At 36.6% G+C, this 23,418-nt stretch overlaps 1 protein-coding gene across 5 annotated transcripts in view; it reads right to left on the reverse strand.

Annotated features, from left to right (window-relative positions):
- Nucleotides 1-23,418, reverse strand: part of LOC309660995 (uncharacterized protein) — a 369,759-nt gene that overhangs the window by 222,479 nt on the left and 123,862 nt on the right. For 3 of the 5 annotated variants that reach the window (XR_014263769.1, XR_014263770.1, XR_014263771.1), the window contains exon 4: nt 9,669-11,490. Coding sequence is in view for 2 of the 5 variants with exons in the window: in XM_082462220.1 (XP_082318346.1) it covers nt 9,669-9,839; nt 11,410-11,447 (209 nt within the window). In the remaining 3 variants the exon portion in view is untranslated. The remainder of the gene's footprint in view (nt 1-9,668; nt 11,491-23,418) is intronic. The other 2 variants (XM_082462220.1, XM_082462219.1) reach the window with 1 other exon arrangement.

Genomic DNA, 23,418 nt, shown 5'->3' on the forward strand with positions numbered 1-23,418 from the left:
TCACGGGCCTAGTTGCTCCGTGGCATGTGGGATCTTCCCAGACCAGGGCTCGAACCCGTGTCCCCTGCATTGGCAGGCAGATTCTCAATCACTGCGCCACCAGGGAAGCCCCCTCCTTCATTTTTTTTTCATTTATTTTTGATCTGATCTTTATGATTTCTTTCCTTCTGCTAACTTTGGGGGGTTTTTGTTCTTCTTCTTCTAATTAATTTAGGTGTAAGTTTAGGTTGTTTATTACAGATTTTTCTTGTGTTTTGAGGTAGGATTTTATTGCTAGAAATTTTGCTCTTAGAATTGCTTTTGCTGCATCCCACAGGTTTTGCGTTGTTGTGTTTTCAGTCATTTGTTTCTAGGTATTTTTTATTTCCTCTTTGATTTCTTCAGTGATCTCTTGGTTATTTAGTGGTATATTGTTTAGCCTCCATGTGTTTGTATTTTTTACAGTTTTTTCCTGTAATTGATATCTAGTCTCATAGTGTTGTGGTTGGAAAAGATACTTGATATGATTTCAATTTTCTTAAATTTACCAAGGCTTGATTTGTGACCCAAGATATGATCTATCCTGGAGAATGTTCCATGAGCACTTTTGTTTTTGGATGGAAAGTCCTATAAATATCAATTAAGTCCATCTTCTTTACCGTGTAATTTAAAGCATGTGTTTCCTTATTTATTTTCATTTAGGATGATCTGTCCATTGGTGAAAGTGGGGTTTTAAAGTCTGCTACTATTACTGTGTTACTGTTGATTTCCCCTTTTATGGCTGCTAGCATTTGCCTTATGTATTGAGGGGCTCCTATGTTGGGTGTATAAATATTTACAATTGTTACCTTCCTCTTGGATTGATCCCTTGATCATTATATAATGTCTTTCTTTGTCTCTTGTAATAGTCTTTATTTTAAAGTCTATTTTGTCTGATATGAGAATTGCTACTCCAGCTTTCTTTTGATTTCCATTTGCATGGAATATCTTTTTCCATCCCTCACTTTCAGTCTGTATGTGTCCCTAGGTCTGAAGTGGGTCCCTTGTAGACAGCATGTATATGGGTCTTGTTTTTGTATCCATTCAGCCAGTCTATGTCTTTTGGTGGGAGCATTTTATCCATTTACATTTAAGGTAGTTATCGATGTGTATGCTCCCATTACCATTTTCGTAACTGCTTTGGGTTTGTTTTTGTAGGTCTTTTCCTTCTCTTGTGTTTCCTGCCAGAGAAGTTCCTTTAGTGTTTGTTGTAAAGCTGGTTTGGTGGTGCTGAATTCTCCTACCTTTTGCTTGTCTGTAAAGGTTTTAATTTCTCTGGCGAATCTGAATGAGATCCTTGCTGGGTAGAGTAATCTTGGTTGTAGGTTTTTCCCTTTCATCACTTTAAATATTTCCTGCCACTCTCTTCTGGCTTGCAGACTTTCTGCTGAAAGATCAGCTGTTAACCTTATGGGGATTCCCTTGTATGTTATTTGTTTTCCCCTTGCTGCTTTTAATATCTTTTCTTTGTATTTAATTTTTGATAGTTTGATTAATATGTGTCTTGGCATCTTTCTCCTTGGATTTATCCTGTATGGGACTCCCTGCACTTCCTGGACTTGATTGACTATTTCCTTTCCCATATTAGAGAAGTTTTCAACTATAATCTTTTCAAGTGTTTTCTCAGTCCGAGTCCGTTTCTTTTTGTCTTCTTCTCTGGGACCCCTATAATTCGAATTTTGGTGCATTTAATATTGTCTCAGAGGTCTCTGAGACTGTCCTCAATTCTTTTCATTCTTTTTTCTGTATTCTGCTCTGCGGTCATTATTTCCACTATTTTATCTTCCAGGTCATTTATCCCTTCTTCTGCATCACTTATTCTACTATTGATTCCTTCTAGAGAATTTTTAATTTCATTTGTGTTGTTCATCACTGTTTGCTTGCTCTTTAGTTCTTCTAGGTCCTTGTTAAACGTTTCTTGTATTTTCTCCATTCTATTTCCTAGATTTTGGATCATCTTTACTATCATTACTCTGAATTCTTTTTCAGGTAGACTGCCTATTTCCTCTTCGTTTGGTGTGGTGGGTTTTTACCTTACTCCTTCATCTGCTGTGTATTTCTCTGTCTTCTCATTTTGCTTAACTTACTGTGTTTGGGGTCTCCTTTGTGCAGGCTGCAGGTTCATAGTTCCTGTTGTTTTTGGTTTCTGCCCCCAGTGGGTAAGGTTGGTTCAGTGGGTTGTGTAGGCTTCCTGGTGGAGTGGTCTGGTGCCTGTGTTCTGGTGGATGAGGCTGGAGCTTGTCTTTCTGGTGGGCAGGACCGTGTCTGGTGGAATGTTTCGGGGTGTCTGTGAACTTAGTATGATTTTAGGCAGCCTCTCTCCTAATGTGTGGATTTGTGTTCCTGTGTTGCTAGTTGTTTGGCATGGGGTGTCCAGTACTGGAGCTTGCTGGTCATTGAGTGGACCTGGGTCTTAGCATTGAGACAGAGATCTCTGGGAGAGCTCTTGCTGATTAATATTACATGGGGTCGGGAGGTCTCTGGTGGTCCAGTGTCCTGAACTCGGCTCTCCCACCTCACAGGCTCAGGCCTGACACCCCGCCGGAGCACCAAGACCCTGTCTGCCACACAGCTCAGAAAAAAAGGGAGAAAAAAAAGAAAGAAAGAAAAATAAAGTTATTAAAATAAAAAATAAAAAAGTATTAAAATAAAAAAATTTAAAAATAAAAAAGAGAGCAACCAAACCAATAAACAAATCCACCAATGATAACAAGCACGAAGAACTATAGTAAGATAAATATAAAAATCAGAAACTAGTCAGTTGCGTACAGCAAACCCCAAGTCTACCGTTGCTCCCCAAGTCCACCTCCTCAATTTTGGGTTGATTCATTGTCTATTCAGGTATTCCGCAGATGCAGGTACATCAAGTTGATTGTGGAGATTTAATCCACTGCTCCTGAGGCTTCCCAGCGAAATTTCCCTTTCTCTTCTTTGTTCGCACAGCTCCTGGGGTTCACCATTGGATTTGGCTCCGCCCCTGCATGTAGGTCACCTGAGGGCATCTGTTCTTCGCTCAGACAGGATGGGGTTAAACTAGCTGCTGATTAGGGGGCTCTGGCTCACTCAGGCCGGGGGGAGGGAGGGGTACGGAATGCAGGGCGAGACTGCGGTGGCAGAGGACGGTGAGACGTTGCACCAGCCTGAGGCGCACCGTGCGTTTTTCCGGGGAAGTTGTCCCTGGATCTCGGGACCCTGGCAGTGGCGGGCTGCACAGGCTCCCAGGAGGGGAGGTGTGGAGAGGGTCCTGTGCTCGCACACAGGCTTCTTGGTGGCGGCAGCAGCAGCCTTAGTGTCTCATGCCCGTTTCTGGGGTCCGCGCTGTTAGCCGCAGCTCGCTGCTGTCTCTGGAGATCTTTAAGTGGCGCTCTGAATCCCCTCTCCTCGTGCACCAGGAAACAAAGAGGCAAGAAAAAGTCTCTCATCTCTTCAGCAGGTCCAGACCTTTTCCCGGACTCCCTCCCCGCTAGCCGTGGCGCACTAACCCCTTCAGGCAGTGTTCATGCTGCCAACCCCAGTCCTCTCCCTGCGATCCGACCGAAGCCTGAGCCTCAGCTCCCAGCCCCGCCCGCCCCGGCGGGGGAGCAGACAAGCCTCTCGGGCTGGTGAGTGCGGGTCAGCACCGAGCCTCCATGCGGGAATCTCTCCGCTTTGCCCTCCGCACCCCTGTGGCTGCGCTCTCCTCCGTGGCTCCGAAGCTTCCCCCCTCCGCCACCCGCAGTCTCCGCCCGCAAAGGGGCTTCCTAGTGTGTGGAAACCTTTCCTCCTTCACGGCTCCCTCCCACTGGTGCAGGTCCCGTCGCTATTCCTTTGTCTCTGTCTTTTCTTTTTTCTTTTGCTCTACCCAGGTACGTGGGGAGTTTCTTGCCTTTTGGGAGGTCTGAGGTCTTCTGCCAGCGTTCAGTAGGTGTTCTATAGGAGCAGTTCCACGTGTAGATGTATTTCTGATGTATTTGTGGGGAGGAACGTGATCTCCACGTCTTACTCCTCCGCCGTCTTGAAGGTCTCCCCCATAAGCTTTTTTTTAATGGCTGAATCTTTGTAAGAACAGTGGACTCTGTGCAGTTTAATTTGCTCTACTACCATCTTCATCTTCTCAGTTCTATGTTATCCTCAAAAATCAGCTGCCTTGCAACCACAGTAACTGTTAAAAACAACAGTGGAACAGCCAATGAAGTGGGCAGAATGGACTTAAGTCTCTCCAAAAAGCCCCATTTTCAGTGTGTTTTCAGTATTCGACGCATGTGTCAGCTCCATGGAAACACCTCAGTTGCCAGACTTGTCATTATTTGACCTGCCTTTATCTCCTTCAGTTTGAAAAGCTTTAACCCCAGGGCATTTGTCAAAAATAATGAGTCGTGATTGTTCAAATCACATCTACCCGAGGTGGCAAAAATAGTAAAAAAAAAAAAAAAAAGGTTGGCAAAAACCATAAACGATCTCATGAATCAGGTGTCTTTAAGGAGTTTCAAAAGCTCCATCATATTCCTGGACAACCTAGGAGGCCACCTGTATGTGCAGGGCTGTGAGCATGTCCAGAAAAGACCGGAGGAGGCTGGAATCTCTCCATTCTGGCTGATGCTGAGATCACGCAAGAACTAAAAGCTATGAGAGAGTTACAAACTGCTAGAGGCTGGCAAGGAAGAGCCAACACATACACAGAGCCCAGCAGTAAGGACAAAATGGGAGACTATTGATTCAGGGCTGAGTAGTGATTGAATGACCATACCTAGAGGGCAGTACACGTTAGACAATTAGTCCAGGAAAGTCACTAAACAAACAAACACCAAGTAACAACAGCAAATGATTGGTGTATGATTCATTTGAGATTAGATGAATTTTCCAAAGGAGTGAGTGAGTGTAAATTTTAAAGAGAGAGAGAGAATCCTGTAAGTTAGGTAGATTAGGAGAAACCTAAAATACAGCAGATAGGAAGAGGCAGCCAGCAAGGTAAGAGTAAAGCTACATGTGTGCTGTCTTAGAAGCTAATTGAAGAAAGGATAACAAGGAAAAAGGAATTATCAAATATGGCAATTCCAGCTGACAATTCAAAAATGGGGTGGAAGATGAAATCTGAAAAGGGAAAACTGGTGGCCTGGAAATCCTGACCTTCTTAAAATGACTGAAGATTCATAGGAGAGCATGGCAGTAATAGCAAGGCTTCACTGGGATGAGCACTAATTAAACTGGCACTGACTTCTTTATAAATAATATACATAATTAAACTCATTTGAATCTCTAAAATAGGTTTTTTTCTAGAGTTTCATGCATCATAAAATAACGTTAATGATAATTCTAATATAGAATATAGAGCAAATTGATTATTGAAAATGATTTTTTAAAGTCATATGGAAGCATATTCATCTACACAGTGTGTCTAGTCAGGATAAAGGGAATCATAAAAGGTATTTCAACAAGAGAAACTTATAGAGGGAGTTGGTTACAGAAGTGTTGGAAAGCTTAAAGCACAAACGTACAAATGAGATTATCACAGAGATAATAATTGGAGAGAACAACAACTGCCTGAAGAACTAGAAGAACAAGGGAATATGCTGGGATTATCAGACCCTAGAAGAGATTTTATAGAGTGGCTGTTCAGAACACTGGGTTGGGGCTTCAGCAAGCTGGCCCTGAAACACTAGCATGGTTAGGCTGGTTCTGATGAGACAAGAAGCTAGAGGCTGCAACTAATGGCTTCTGTTCAAACGAGAGGCAGTGTAACCCTCCTGAAAGACAATAGTTTAATAATATATACAATATGCAACTATGAAGCTTAAAAAATATTTAAAATCATAAAGCATTACTAATTAATGAATAAAATGTTATAAATATCTCTATTGTAAATCCTGTGTTTGCCAGAAGTCTGTAGTTTGACTCTCAAGACACACATCATCAGAGGAAACTTTATCAAGAGACAGAGAGAATTCCAGGTCAGAGATCTTTTAATTTTCATTAGGCATGGGTATATAAATAATGAAAGTTATATTTACGGCAACTATTATAGAAATTATTTTAGAAATTTTAGTAAGCACCCATTTATCCAAAAATAATCAGAAAATTGGGTCTTTTGGTTAATTGAACATTCCTGTTAATTGACATTTGTCAAATATATCATACATGGATTAACAGTGTTCAAAGAACTAGAATAAAATAACATGCACTTGACATCAGAATTATAACCCTAAGGCTCTTCCTTGCTATATAATTCCGACTCTCTTCAGAATACACACATGTTCATACATTCATTACCTAAAGTATGTCACTGATCTAAATTAATCAACAAATAATTGTGATTGTATAACATTTAGGAGTAGAAGGTGAAGCTAATAAAACTGAATTGTTAAAAAGAAAACTGAATTGTTATTGACTCTTGGACACAGCTTGGAGCTTGATTATATAAGTACATTTCCAATGTAAAATTAAACTAGCTACAAAATGTTATGGGGTAGAATAATAATTCTATATTTTTAGTTGTTGGTTTTCTGGATTAATGGATGCATACTCTACCATGTCTTAATATAATGATAGAGAGCTGCCTCAGCAAGATACATTTTCAAATATAATTATTATTTTTTCTACATCTATACGCTCTCAGGATTATAACTTTATTTCTCCTTTGAATTTCATTATCTGCTAGTAATCTTGTAGAATGTAATGGAACTAAACAAGCAAGAGTTTCATATTTGTGCTATGAAAACTATTTTTATAGTAAGTTGATTAATGAGAGCATGCCATTCTTTCTGTTTTCTATTGATTATCACTAACTACTGACTAGTTCAGAGAATCTTAAGAATTCTTAAAATATTATGACTGTGATAGGAAAATGTATTATAAATTTGTATGTTCAGGGGAAAAAAATAACCCTTTCCTTATTGGACCGATCAAAATCTATTATATTAACCACAGGATCAACTGGTATAGATAGAAAGAAAAGGTGATATTTTAACAAACAAAAAGTCATTTGCCCTCTGACTTAAGTAAAAAAGGTATCTTGAAAATCATTACTATGTTTGAAGAAAAAAAGAGAATCCCACAATTCACTCTCATTGGACAAGAATAGACCAAAAAGAATAAAAGTCATTATCTGTTAAACGGTGTTTGCACTGTAATATCACTGAATGAGTTTTGAAACCAATAAGATTAAAATTAGCTGAATCATGCCCTTTGATTTTATTTTAAAAATTTAACAGCCTTATTGAGGCAAAATTGGTATACAGTAAACAGCATATAATCTATAGATATTTAAATAATATCTAAATTTAAATCTATAATTTGATATGTTTTGACATATGTATATACTTGTGAAACTACCAACAAAATCATGATAATGAACACATACAACCCAACCAAAAGTTGCCTTACGATCCTTGATAATCTCTTCCTTCTGTATTTCCCAGCCCTCTTCTAATCCCTGGCAACTTCTGATCTACTTTCTGTCACTGCATATTAATTTACATTTTCTAAAATTTTATACATATAATCATACAGTATGTACCTTTTTCGGTCTAGCATCTTTCACTCAGAATAATTACTTTGCAATTCATCCATATTGTTACCCTCATAAAAAGTTAACTCATTTTTATTGCTGAGTAGTATTTCATTGTATATATATAGAACTTGTTTATCAATTTACTTATAAACAGATTGCTTCCAGTTTTTGGCTATTACACATAAAATGGCTGTGAACATTCAGGTTTAAGTGTTTGCATGGAAATTTATTTTTATATCTCTTGGGAGAGGAATGACTGAGTCATATAACAGGTGTATAATTAACATGTTAAGAAACTGCCAAATTGTTTTCCAAAGTGTTTGTCCCATTTTTATTCCCAGTAGCTGTGTGTGTGAGTTGTAATTGCTCCAAATCCTCACCAACACTTGATATGATTAGATGTTTCAATTTTACACATTCTAATAAGTACACTGTGATAGTTCATCGTGGATTTAATTTTCATCACTCTAATGACTAAAAATATATTTTCATTTGTAACTCTTTGCTAAAGTGTCTGTTTAAAATTTTGTCTGCTTTTTAAAAATTCTATTGCTTATTTTCTAATTGTTGAGTTCTTTCTACAGGCTAGACTCTAGTCCTTTGTTACATGTGTAGTTTGCAACTATTTTCTCCAAGTTTGAGGCTTTTTGATTCTCTTTAACAGTGTCTTTAACAGAGCAGAAGTTCTTAACTTTGATAAAGTCCAATATATCTGCAATGAAAATTCCACAGATGTATGCAGAATACTTAAATGCAATTATAGTAGCACATCAAAATAACATAATTTTCCTCTTTTTTTTTTTTAACATCTTTATTGGAGTATAATTGCTCTACAATGGTGTGTTAGTTTCTGCTTTATAACAAAGTGAATCAGTTATACATATACATATGTTCCCATCTCTCTTCCCTCTTGCGTCTCCCTCCCTCCCACCCTCCCTATCCCACCCCTTTAGGTGGTCACAAAGCACCGAGCTAATCTCCCTGTGCTATGTGGCTGCTTCCCACTAGCTATCTATTTTACATTTGGTAGTGTATATATGTCCATGACACTCTCTCACCCTGTCACATCTTACCCTTCCCCCTCCCCATATCCTCAAGTCCATTCTCTAGTAGGTCTGTGTCTTTATTCCCATCTTGCCACTAGGTTCTTCATGACCTTTTTTTTTTTTTTTCCCTTAGATTCCATATATATGTGTTAGCATACTGTATTTGTTTTTCTCTTTCTGACTTACTTCACTCTGTATGACAGACTCTAACTCCATCCACCTCACTACAAATACCTCCATTTCGTTTCTTTTTATGGCTGAGTAATATTCCACTGTATATATGTGCCACATCTTCTTTATCCATTCAACTGTCAACGGACATTTAGGTTGTTTCCATGTTCTGACTATTGTAAATAGTGCTGCAATGAACATTGGGATACATGTGTCTTTTTGAATTATGGCAGTAGTGGGATTGCTCGGTTGTTTGGTAGTTCTATTTTTAGTTTTTTAAGGAACCTCCATACTGTTCTCCATAGTGGCTGTATCAATTTACATTCCCACCAACAGTGCAAGAGTGTTCCCTTTTCTCCACACCCTCTCCAGCATTTATTGTTTCTAGATTTTTTGATGATGGCCATTCTGCCCGGTGTGAGATGATATCTCATTGTAGTTTTGATTAATTTTCCTCTTTTATGTATGTAAATTCTTATTCTGGATAATCATCATGATCATCATCATTATCATCAGTTTAAGCAGGCCTTCAGTCTTACAAAAGTGTTATTAGAAGTGGATAGAATGTTACTACTTTTCAATCTAAGCCAGTCTCCCTTCGTATTACCAATATGAGCCATATTTTCACCATCTTCCCACGGTCATTTCCCAGAAAAAAATCTAAACATTTAATTTCCGAATGGAAGTGGCGGCAGTATGTGAAAACATGCATCTCTCCAGAGTATTCGTGTCTGGAATATTCTAAATATCATTCCCTTTGGTAGGCTGGATCGTTGTTCTCAATTCCTTACTTTCTATCTGTATCCAAACTTTTTTTGCCAGGCGACTTCGTCGTACCTCCCATTAGTGATTGAGAGTACCCCTGATACCATTAATGTTGGGTGGAGACAAACCACTTGCTTTGTCCAGTGGAATATTAGTGGATGTGACATGAACAAGGTGCTTACACGTCCTTAGGTGCTTTCGCTTCCCTCTTGTGTTTCTGTAAGCACAGTGAGAGGAGAATGCCCCTTGTAGCTGCTGTCCCTTCAGTCTGGGCCTCAGAATGGATCAGTAAAGTGAGGCCGGACCTTGAACCAGAAGCTTGAAGCCAACCCAATTTTAAGACAGAGTTGCTCCTGATGACTCACAGAACAGATAGCCAGAAAATACGTGTATTGCTTTAAGCCTTGAGTTATGCAGCGTTATTGCAGCTATAGTTAACTACTGTATTTCTATACATAAATTTGTGGATGATGAAGGGGTCTTTTTATTATGAAGAAGTAGCACTCCTCCTTTATGAAGAAATATCATTCTTATGAATGGAAAAATATCATCCTCATTTCAAAGAAAAAAATTAAGTTATCAAGAGGAATTCTATAGATAAATTCTCAAGTACATTTTTGAAAGAAAATAGGGAAACAGATGTTGTAAAGTGATAAGGATAGTTAATAGCAACTAGGTAGCATTTCTTGAACTTTACATTATTAGGCAGTTGGGGATAAACGTTTTATAGATATTACATCTTTTAAGACTCATTAGCAATCCTATGAAAAAAGGGAGGAATTATTAACAGCATTATGTAAAGCAGTGTTTCTCATAGTGTGGTCCCCATACCAACAGAATCAACATCACTTGGGAGCCTGTTAGAAATGCAAATTACTGGGTCCCACCCAGACCTTCTGAATCACAAACACTGGGAGTAAGGCACAGGAATTTGTATTTTAACAACTTTCCAGGTTTCTTCTAATGCACACTCAACTTTGAGAACCACTGAAGAGGGGGAGGGGAGTGGGAGATACAGAGGTTAAGTAACTTACACAAATAAAACAGCTAACTAATGTTTGTTTTAGGATTTTAACCGGACATTCCTACTTTCATTATGTGCTAGGTGCTCTGTACACATAATCTCATTTAATACTCAGTGAACCTACGAATTAGATACTGTCATTCCAGTTTTTACAGATGAGGTAACAGAGTTCCTAGGTCAAGAGTTAATAAGTTGTGAGCTGTTATCTATAACCAGATCTGTCCAACTCCAAAGTCAATAACTTACTACTATACAAAAATTTATTCATAAGAAATTGAAAACAAGCCAGGACATCAAGGAGTTTTTCCATGTGTAGAATATAATCTTCCAGAATTACTCCAAGACCACTGCCTAGAAAATATAAGACTAACGGTGCTGTCACAGTGTCAATGAGCTGTGTCTAACACAGAAAATTAAAGAATTGGAAAAACTTCAACTTATGAAACTGAAGCTATTCTGAAAACAGTGTTATTGAAAGTTACTGCAAGATGAATGTATTAATGAAAAAGCACAAATAGTTACGTTACTCACATAAAATTGGATTTTCAACTTAGTCTTTCAGAAGGTTATAAAATACTGGTCAATGGGCCATTTTTTGGCAAGTAGAAAGTTTTATTCGGCCCACAAAAAAGTGGGTTGTTTGGTTATTTTTGTTGTTGTTGTTTCTGGGTTTTTGTTTTGTTTTGTTTGTTTTTTATTTTTATTTTTGTAAGAGCTTAAATCTAAGCTTAGAATGAGGAGAGGTTAAACCAAAAAATCTATATATCCAGTGTCTTTCAAAAATCAGTTCTGGCAACATGAGAACCAAGTTATATATGACATGACAGGTAGAGCCACGTCTAGTGAAAGCACTCTCTCTTCAGTTAGCTATTTCCTATTAACAAATGCCACTTGAGTACCTGTCAATCATCCTTGGGTTGAGTCCTCCCTTAACCATGTGGTAGGTGTGTGACGTTGGTCAAGTTCCACAGATTCCGCATCTATAGAATGAAGATAACAATAATAGATACCACATTAATTTCTGAGAGATTAATGACTTAATGCATGAAAAGTATTCAGATTCTTTCCTGGTATCTAGTAAGTAAGTGCTCAGTAAAGTTTAGCTATTATTTTATTTATTTATTATTATTAGCTATTAGTTATCTTTTTTTTTCCAATAGGAAAGAATGTTTCACTATACTCATTTTTTTCTCAGAGGTGGCGCTGTTAGTCAGTAGACAGGGTGTTTCCAGTAGAAAATAGATGGTATGTACAAGTGATGATAATTAAAGGAAAATTTAACTAAAGGACTGTTTAAAAATGAGCAGGGAACAGGGAACCTCCCAGGAATAGTGGAAACTGTCAATCATCCTTGGCCTGAAAAACAAGGGGAGGTAATGGCTGCCAGCTTCCTGAAGGGAGGGAGAGGTCTGTGCGGAGAGGGATGATTTAAAAGAGCTGTGGTTTCTGGCTGAGGGAAGCAGGCAGTTTGAGAAGATCCTGTAGGAGAGAAGAGAGCAGGCAGAATAAATCCCGAGATCTCCCTTCTCTCTTCGTCTCTCATGACTGAACTCAACTGAAATCCAGAGCACTAAGGAGCTCACAATATATTCTATACAGTCAGCCTCTGGATGCGAGACATCAAGGTGAGGATTAATTGAAGAAATTCAAGTGTATAAGTTAGAAGACTGCCCAGCATATAGTAACCATGAGATAATACTATTCTATTATTAACACCACATTTTCTAGAGCCTCACGGCTTCTAGAAAATCATTATAGTATGGTATATTTTTGCTTCTTGCCCTTTACGATCTGGTTCCACTTAATTTCACACCTTCAAATCCTTAAGTAAGTGGAACTGGGTGGTAAAGTTAATTTTTATCCAGATAACATAGATTTCAATTTCTATTACCTTAAAGGTAATAGAAAACCAGCTTATAGCTGATTAACTTTGAAAGTTCCAATATGCTTCGTATTGGTACTTGGGAGCACATGATATAAACAGGATGCTCTCTGATCAAAAACACCTCAGTATGGCAATTTGAATCTCCCCAGAAGGCATTTTGCTTGACACAACTACTGTCTCTTTAGTGTAGCTATATATGGTGGTGTAAAACAATGTACTATTTTTTTACAGGAGGGTCATTAAAAGACACAGGCACAAGAAAAAAGGCCTCCAGTTGCTGACAGAGGGCTCCCTGCCTCTAATCAGCTACACACCTTCTTGTGGAATGCTCAGCAAGCCACACCAACACACAGCAGCTTCCAATTAGCATTTCAATTTCTCCCACTCAAATATGAAGAGGCATCAAAAGATTGCCAGACATCTGAAGAAAATCTAACGTGAAGGACAGACCAAAAAATAAAAAGAAAAATAATGGACTTTGGATAAAATAAAAATATAGAGAGAGGAAAAGATAAAAGAAATTAAAAAGCGATTAATATCCCCAGAGAAATAAGAGATTTCTGATACATAAAATGAAACAGCCCAGACAAGTTGAAATAGAGAATTTTTCTGAGGAACAGCAGTTGCAACTGAGGGCATGAACAAATCTTACTAGAGAGAGAAAAAAAAAAGGAATATCTGTAAATTTAATAAAATAAATCCCTGAGAATCTCTCCCTTGAATGTGTCCTTGAATTCTGGCTACCAGGTTTATGCTTTCAGGCAGAACAGTACAAAATAAGGATAATGTGTTGGGGTTTTGTTATTGAGACAGTAATTTACAGGAAAAGGTCAAGACTTCATCTCTTTTGAAAACTACAGTTGGACCAGCTGGACAGGCTACTCAGGCAATTTTTAGGGTGCAAAGTAGTTATGTGCTAATGTGCATTTGTGATGGCCAGTATCTGTACATTTTCCCCTGCGTGTAATAAAATACACATCTAATTATGATGGTACCAGAGCAAAGTATAAGCTTTGTTGTAACACTGCAAATATGTTTTCTCTCAAGTATAAATGAACTATTTTTTAATTGAAAATAATCACTTCTACAGAAAAATAGAGTGTGAAGTATCTTGAATAGCCAGTAAACTGAATACAGTCACTAGGTAACTGTTTTGAGTATTACTTAAAAAAAAAAAAAAAAAGTTGAGCATGCAGAAAGATTTTCAGGAAATACCTGAGCAAAGCTTGCATTGCACTGTTAAGTCCTAGTCACCAATCACATTACTAAAGTACAAAGTTATTTTGATTATTATCAAGACTTAACTCCATAACCAGAACATAAAGTTTCATAGGTTTTTGAGAGCAAAATATGAACTTAGAAGGCACTGGGTCCTACTCTCAGAAAACTGAATTCCAGAGAAGGTAAATAACTTCCTAGGATCCCATATCTTCTAATGACAGAGCTGAAACACAACCCAAATTCTTATGTAATCTTAATTATGTAGATTTACCAAACCATCAGGATACTTAAATAACACCTTCTATGTGAAAAACTCAAAGGCATTCCATCAGCAGTCTTGCATTCAAATTTCCACTCCCATACTGATGATGTTACATTGGGGAAAAAATATTTTAGAGTTTTTGTTTGTTTGTTTTGTTTTTATAAATTTATTTATTTTTGGCTGTGTTAGGTCTTCGTTGCTGCGCACGGGCTTTCTCTAGTTGCAGTGAGCAGGGGCTACTCTTCGTTGCAGTATGCAGGCTTCTCATTGCGGTGGCTTCTCCTTTTGTGGAGCACGGGCTCTAAGCACGGGCTTCAGTAGTTGTGGCTCACAGGCTCTAGAGCGTAGGCTCAGTAGTTGTGGCACATGGGCTTAGTTGCTCCGCGGCATGTGGGATCTTCCTGGACCAGGGATCAAACCCATGTCCCCTGCATTGGCAGGCGGATTCTTAACCACTGCGCCACCAGGGAAGTCCAGTATTTTAGAGTTTTTCATATGTAAAATCAAAATCTTGATTTTTACTATATTTTGTTTTATTTATTTCTTAGAATGCGATATGAAAGTTCTTTGTGTTTAGTCAAGTGCTATATACATTTCATTTTGTTTTGTTGCTTTATGATTCGTTCATTCATCAATGACGATCTTATGAAGGCTTGGGTTGAACAGTATGACAATAGAACTAAATCAGGCATGATTCAAACCCCAGTGAGCTTTCACTCTATTAGGGAGAAACTGACACATAAACTATTAATGCAATATTAAGATCTGAGAGCCATTGCAGAAGTAGACAAAGGGCTCAGCTGTACAAAAAAGGAGTGGTAAATTCTATCTCTACCATCCATGAAAAACTTCACAGAGAAGGTTATATAAGTTTACTCATGAATGAGGAGTAGGTTTTAACTGCAAAGTTAAGGTGGTGTGGAGACCGTGGTGATGGGGTGGGAGGGTGTGCAATTGCAGTGGCGAGGAACGCTTTAAACAGAGAGACTATTCTTTAAAAAAAAAAACAACTAAGAACTGAAAGAATTTTCATACTTGATGGTGATATCTGAGAAAGACTTCAGTAAGAGACGATGCTGGAAAGTGAATAGAAGCAGAACTTAACGTCTTAGGCAATATTGAGGTGATTGGATATTTTGTTTTCCTTCTTTAGGCAAGCATGTGTAACTGAAGCAAGTAGTGGAATATTTATATTTTATAAATATATAAAAATTGTTATCAGTGGATTGGATGGCATAAATACTCAAATCTAGGAGACCAGTTGAATAATTACTATAATTGTCCAAACCCTGAAGTTAATGCAACCAGTTATGGGAATGTAACAGACTGAATAGGCATACGTGCTTTAGTGGGGGTAGATTAGAAGTGATGGTCACACGTAGGATTCGGAAAAGAGAGAATTATGGTCCGTTTTCTGGTTACTGACTTTCATGATCACACAATTTGTGATACCATTCTCTGAGGTTGGGAATAATGGAAAATTGGAGAATTTGTCAGGGAGAAAGTAGAAGGTTCACTTAAGCAAATTCTTAAGGGAAAATGGAAATGTTGATGAGATAGTTGTCTATGTGGGTGAAATTTAGGAAAAGAAAAAAATTCTATAGGAGTCCTTGAAATATTCTGAATAATCATGAAATATTCACTTAAAATTAGAAAATCCTTAGTCATAAAAATGACTAATTATCTCACACAATTCTTCCAATAAACAAATACTTTGACCCATTTGTATCTCACTCTAATAGATCGAATTAGTCATATGATTCACATGATTGAATGAGTGAGTAGGCAAAGGAACAGCACAACACACAGAATTTTTCTAGATTCATGGTCAGTCATTCACTCAGATATTGGATGTTTCCCTGAACAATAGCCAAGCAGCTGTCTTCATATGTAACTTTATTTTTCCACCAGTGGAACAAGCCATGTTTATGTATATTTGATATGCTGCTCTGCATCATTTCTGTGGAACCATAAAAAACTATTCAACCTAGTATGAATTTTAGTGAACTCACAATAAGGACGGTCATGCTGAATACCTGGATCTACTTAGATGGTCAAACTATGTGTTTGGATGTTCATTTGCAGGAATTTAAATCGCAATAATCATGATACAGGCCACAGGTCTAGTTTACAAAAACTGTTTGGACAATATTTTTAAGAGTTTTTTAAACACGATATCCTTTGTATACTGTACATATACATCTCATAATAAAGAAAAATACATGGTGTACCTCAAAGTGTCCAATTAAGCTATGCTCGTGAGTAGTATAAATCCTTTAAAGTAATAAAGAAAAAAATACAAGATCTATTTATGTTTTACTTCCTAAATGTCACAACAGAATGAATAATTTTGTGATATCAAAATAATTTTCATATTCAGATGTAGTTTTAAATTACTACACTATCATTATACATAGAACTTTTGTGTTTCAGATGTCTGGGGATTTAAATGTCACCTAAACCCCATTATGATTATGATTATTCAATTGGATATTTCCAATTTTTATCAATTTTGCATATTAAAAAGAATAATTTTCAATTATTTTAACTATAAAAGCTTTGATTTGATATCAGTCTAACAAGCAACATCTCTGATTGTACTTGACAAGTTTAGTTAGTTTGATGAATATATATGCTTGATTTAAGTTTGCGTATTGAATATTTAAAAGGTTTTTTTTTGAAGAAATTAGATATTTATTGAGTAGATGCTTATTTAGTAACAACAACACAAAGTTTCTCAAGAAAAAGATGATTTGAACTGCCCCCAAAACAGAACAAATCAACTTTCCATTATTCTCAGGTTACATCTGAATCTATAATCTTATACTCACCCTCTCTTTAATAAATGTCAAGATACACAAAATACTTGGAGGAAGATATCCAAATTATCCTAAAACCGTAATATTTTCAGGTAAAAAGCAATTTAAGAGTAGTAATCTCTTTATATCACAGTACACGAAAATGCCTTACTGCGGCTTTAGAATCATTACTACTCAAAATATTAACATATTTATGCAAAATGCTTGTGAAAAATGGAACCACCTTCCAGTCAGAAACTGGAAGGTTTCGGACTGGAAGGTCCCTTTTTTACTTTGCATTTCCCTTTTTTACTCACTGTCTTAAAATATGTCTTAGTCTGTACTAACAATATATAATGCGTTAATCAACTACCCTTGTAACGATAGACTAAAAAGATTTTTATCTTAAATGTGTAATTCACAGCAACAGAACTGGAAAATGTACCAAAATATTTCACTTTAGTCTGCACGTGGAAACCCAGGCTAAGACAAATCAAAAATATACATCTTTCTATTAAGAATGCCACAATTCCACATTGCTTATGTAGTTTATATTTCTCCACACGGACAGGGAAAAGAAATATAACAATAACCCATGAACCACCTGCATTTCAGCACAATCATTTTTTTTTTTATAAACTGAAATAATTTCAATTTTGTCTCTGTTCAAAATTATAATTTCACATAAAGGATTTCTTCTCCCTCCCTGTTTGGTTAATTTAGAGGAAAATTATTCTTTTCTAATCAAGATCTGACATCAACCATTTTAACTGGCAAAATAAAGGATTTAAAATTAACTGTCTAGAACTGTAAATAGAAATAGAGGGTTTACAACTGACTGTAGGGATATAAATGAAGAATAACAAAGAAATATCAGCTCCCCTCAATGATGAGAGAAATCCAACCTACAGCAATTTTTTGTCCTGAATTATCCAGAGAAGTGCAGCACTCTAAAGCTGTTTCAGATATGCTTGCAAAATAATTCTTTCAGAGCATAATAATTTGAGAACTACCCCACACACACTGAGCTCTGCAACCGTCTACTGAATTCCAACTGTGAAGCCAACCAATTTAAATCATATCTCCTCATTTTTTTTTGCTGAGTAGATAGTTCCTTCTCGTCTCCTAAATGAGCAAAACTCTATAATTCATAGTTTTTAACTTGTTTAATAAAGGCTTTTAACAAGGAAATTGCCTCAAACTGATAGGCCATGCATTTTTGAAAAGCTGATACTAGGTGGATACTACCTTCTCAGTTACTTGCCAGCGCTATATTTTGAGAAAATAATTGGATAACATTTTTCTTTCCTCCAAAAAGTGTCAGGATTTTACAGTGACATACCCAGTGTCAGCAGTGGCTTCATTAATAGCTATGTAAAACGTGAAGATGCCACCGGGAAGTCCTGTTTCACATTTCAGAAAACTAATGTTAGTGGATGTGTGGGTGTGGAAAAATAAGCTGTGTATTGTAGCAAAATTTGTAACGGAATATTTAAGAAAAAAAAAAAAAGGATTCCCAGAATATCACTCTGTAGGCAGTGGGCAACCTAGTGATTCTGTGAAAAATGAACACTTTTGAGGAAGAAGGTTTATTTTTGTATCTGTTTCAGGCAAAAAATGTCTTCTACTCCTAATGTGAAATACATGCAATGGAGAATAAAAATCATTTTACAGGTGGTAGATGACCTAATGGCAATTCCAGTCTTTCTGTGTCCCACAGGTAGAGCTTTCAGAGGGGATATATAAAGCTACAAATACCATCAATAAATAGAACACTATACTAAGACTCTAAATAATCATTCTAAGAAAAAGGCAAAGTAAATGGGCTAAAGTAAAGGAGCGATGAAAGGTTACATTTAAAATTTTCTGCACACATCAGACAATTGAGTGAAGGAAACAGTAATAACTTAAAATGTACTTTTGATTAAAAACAATAAGCATGACAGTACTGTCTTTGTTTCTGTGTGGGCCCCACTACAAGCACACACAACAATGATATCTGATGTAAGACTGTCAAGTGAGACACGATCTTAATTATCTTACAAGTCCATGGTTTTGGCACATGATTTTGCAGAAAATCTCTTTCTAAACTCTTAGATGGGATATGACTTTATGTTATTCCATCCACACTGCAAAAATGAAGTATTCTCCATAATATATTTCAGTTGTACTTCAACAGGATGGCTCTATCTCTCAAAATATCATCTTACTGAATACTGGCTTTCATTTTCAAAGCAATTTCAAGTTGTAACCATAAATAAAAATTCTTATTTAGAACTTTTCTTTTCTTTTCTTTTGAGAGCAATGTGCCGTAGGGAGAACCACACAGAGAATTCCAAGCCTGTGAGAATAGGGATGCTTCACTGTGGTAAGACCAGGAAGACCCCTAAACTACTGAATAACTGGAAAGTTGAGATTAGAAGTTGCTTTCCAGGATTAAGACTTTCTAAGCCACCTTGGAAAAAGAATCTATCTATAACTTGCTCCTCAAAACTCCTTCACAGGATACCAGGTAGGAAAGAAATTCGCCCTTAAGATACACTTGAAATGTTCTCATGTGGCTCCAAAAAACAATGGTAATAAGACTTCTAGTTTCAGCTCCAATGCAAAGAGCTTTGAAGTCTTCATCCCATTCCCTCCAAAGAAAACAACAAAAACTGAACAAACTAAAAATCAGTACCTTTCTGGGATTCATCAGAGAATTGAAGTCCCAGGATAAGTACCACCCTGAGACCTGGAGAAACAAGTGAACCTGGAGCCATAGTCTAGATCTCCTTACCTGGAGAAGAAGCCACTGGAGCCATAAACTGAGAGGAACAATTAAAAGGTAGTTTTGATGAATTGTTGGAGACTGAGTGTGGCCTTAGATGAACATGAGGTACTTTTCAGGGCTGCAGTCTTCAGAGGATCCCCATACCTTCATGGGATTTATGTTCAAGAACGCCATCAGGTTCTCATGGTGAAGATGCAAGACATAATCCTTGTTAATTATACCAGTACCCCATAAGCATTCCCTCTAACAAAGGCCTGCAATCCTGGGGAAGACTCTACCAGAGTCCTGTCCCAGAGTCTTGAGAGAAGGTCATTCCTCCCACTTTAGCCCCTTCCAGACATCCTGTCTCACATAAGGAGAGAAGAAAACTGTACAAGAAGAAAATATTATAAAGGTCAGCGGCCAGAGACACAGGTCCAGTGAAAGACTGAGATAAATCAGAAAGTTATAGAAGCCTCCTCCTTAACACCTAACACCACGCCAACAGGACTCAAATAGAAAAATTAGATTACAGCTGAAAAAGCTACAAGACACAGGCTCTGTTTGAGGAGGAGTACTAAGGATGTTTGATAAGTCACCAGCAATCAAAGATGAAATAATAGATGCTGACATGTTGAGAAACAGTGTGGTTCCTGACAGACTTAAGCACACATTACAAATCCAATATGGCTCGTTTGGAAGTTAACTTATATTTACTTTACTGTTACTGCTATCCTGACACTAAGATACCTCTGGCTGATGGGGCCTGAAGAAATTCAGATTGTACCACAAGATTAATGTCATAGGCAAAATACACTACAACAAAACCAACAGCACAGTCAATATTGCAAAGGCCAATCCCCCATGTTTTATTAAAAAGCTACATCAATTAACACAAATAAAATTTCAAAAACTTTAAAGAATTCAAAGAAAAAAACCTCTGTGTTCAACTTAGTATTGTTGCTATCCTCTTTAGGGTCCCCTATGCATTGCAGGGAGAAGGGTCAGCCAGTGTGAGACACCTGTGCCAGATTTAGAAAGTGGAAGGAGAAATCATCTCTGGGATCTTGAAGCAGATCTTCCACAAAGGCGAGCCTTGAGATTCATATGCTCTGGTGCAGTCAGCAGCTGAGAATGGAAGTACAGGTCTCACCAAGAATGCTGAGGGCCACCATCATTTCAGAGACAGGTCGGGACACTAGCCTGCTTTAACAGCTGACAATATCCTGATGAGACTGATGAAATTCACTGTGGCTTCCATGTGAGTCCTGTGAATCAACCACTTTTAGGAATTTCTTCTCTGACCGTCTTCACCTTACCCTTCCAACAATGATTAAAGCAAGCCTAAAATGGCCTGTATTAAGTCCTTTCTTCTCCAAAATCCTAGAGTGGCTATTGTTTTCCTGACTGAAATAGCACTTTTCAACTAAATGAAGAATATCAATATACATATTCAAATGGTGTAAAGTTTTCAAATAATTCTTCTAGGATTTGAGAGAAAATGATGCTAACTGATTTGTGGCTTTTCTTACCTTAGAATCAGTGATTAATTTAATATCTCTAGGCCCGCATTTCCTCTCTCAAATGAGGGCACTGGCCAAAAACCTTTCTAGTTCTGTCACTCTCCAAGTCCACGGTATTAAGATTAATTTGGTTAGAGAGATGACAAAGACTAATATCCACATTGTAAGTATTGTTGGTGCAGTGAGTTTAACAGAATGGATAATTTGTTTTGATATAATAAATCACCTTTGCCTTCTGAAGTTAACTTTTTTGTAGTAAAATATAATTATAAAATATAATGGACATATTCTTCCTACAACAAATCTTTGTATTTCTCATGTATATGATGAATTCTGATGATTTCACACCTTTACATTGGTAGCAAATATCTAAGAGACCTTTCAAGATAAGACATGATTAATCAAAATTCTATTTTAATCTTGTACTCTGATGCTGCTGAACACCAGAAAGCTTAACGCTCTATTATCTTTGGTTATATTCCAAATATAAGGTCCTATCCAATTGTCTCTTATGTCAGCTTTGAAAAATTACCACTAAAAATTACCACTAATTAAACTTCTACACGTCAGAAGTCTGAAATAGGTTTCACTGGGCCAAAATCAACGTGTCAGCAGGGCTGCACTCACTCTGGAGGCTCTAGGGGAGAACCTGTTGTCTCACCTCTTCTAGCTTCTAGAGCTGGCAGGGTAGAATCCTACTTCAGGGGTCACATTGTCCTTTCTGTTCTGTCTCTGTTGTCAAATCTCCCTCTACCTCCCTCCAATAACTTCCCTTGTGATTACATTTAGGACCCACTAGTATAATCCCAGGACAACCTCCCCATCACAAGATCTTTAACAGTTACATCTACAAAATCAGTTTTTTTCAGATAAGAAGTTAGAACATCAATAAAGGCTGTTCATTTCCCCCTCCCCCCCAAAAAAATACAAAGTCAATTTTGCCATATAAGGTAACACTCATAGATTCTAATGATTTGGACCTCGATATCTTTGGGGGCCACTGTTCATTACAATACATTAATCTTACATTTATAATGCCATACTGCTTAGTACTTCTATTCTTACAGCTAAACTCCCCATTCTTCCTAGAGCAAAAATAAATAAAAGTATAACAAACAAACAAAAAGTCAATAAACTAGATAGAACAACAAAGTTGGAAATTAAACGTGTTCAATTAACACAAGCAATGGCAGAAAGGAAGGAAAAAGGAATGCAGAAGAGAGGAAATGATTAGAAAATATGTAGAAAAAAATAGATGTATTTTAAACACAATAATTAAATTATATGTAAATAAACTATACACTCCAGTTAAAAAGAAAGACAGAAGTTGTCAAAATGAAAAAAAAAAAGTAATACACAACTACATGCTTCCAAGTGATGCATTTTAAATATAAAGACATGGAAAGGTTAAACAAAATGATGGAAAAGAAATAGCATGAAAAATCTAAACAACAAGTTGATGTAGCTTCATTAGCATCAGACAAACTAGACTTCAGGACAAGAAGTATTACCCCAGCTAAAGAGGGTCACTTCAAAAAAGATACAATAGTCAGTTGAATATTCCTAAATATATATAAAATAAGAGAGCTTCAAAATTCATGAAAGTAAAATTGACAGCACTAAAGTTAAAATAAGGATAAATCTACAATCATAATGGAGCATTTAACTTCCATTTCTCAGTAATTTATAAGGCAAGAGGAAAAAATATGATGTAGAAAATCTGAACACAATTTACTAAATTAATTTAATTAATCTTTATAGAAGACTACACAGCTATCAGAAATGCCAGGCCATAAAACAAACTAAATAAGTTTCAAAGTCTTAAAATCCTACAGAATATCTATGATCCTAGCAAAATTAAATTAGAAATCAAAAAGATACCTATTTACCCAAATATCTGGAAATTAAATAATCTACTCCTAAATAGCCTATTAATTAAATAATAAATAACAAAAGAAAATAGGAAGTATTTCCAACCGAATGAGAGTTAAAATAAAATACATCAAAAATATTAGGGGATGAAACTGAATATGTATGTAGAGGAAAATGTATAGTTTTAAATGCTTATGTTATAAAGGAAGGAAGGTTTAAAATCTATGAGTTAAGTTTTCAACTTAAGAAATTGTAAGAGCAAATTAAAGAAGCTAGAAGACTATATTAAGGAAAATGTAAGTACAAAATAAATTTAAATTATTTAGAAAAAAGAAAACAAAATAACAACAAAAATCAATAAAATAGAAAACAAACAAAAATCAATGACAGAAGTTAGTTCTTTAAAATGATTAATGGATTCAATACACACGTAGCAAGACTGAACAACAACAAAAAAATTCAACATCAGAAATAAAAGAGGAACCATCACTACATATTCCATAAATATTAAATGTGTAATAACAAATATGAATAAATTTATGACAATACTTGGGAAATTAGAAGAAATGCACAATTACTTGAAAAGTACAACTTG

Source organism: Balaenoptera physalus, assembly GCF_965194825.1.
Source record: "Balaenoptera physalus genome assembly, chromosome: 5".
In the NCBI taxonomy this organism is placed as follows: domain Eukaryota; kingdom Metazoa; phylum Chordata; class Mammalia; order Artiodactyla; family Balaenopteridae; genus Balaenoptera; species Balaenoptera physalus.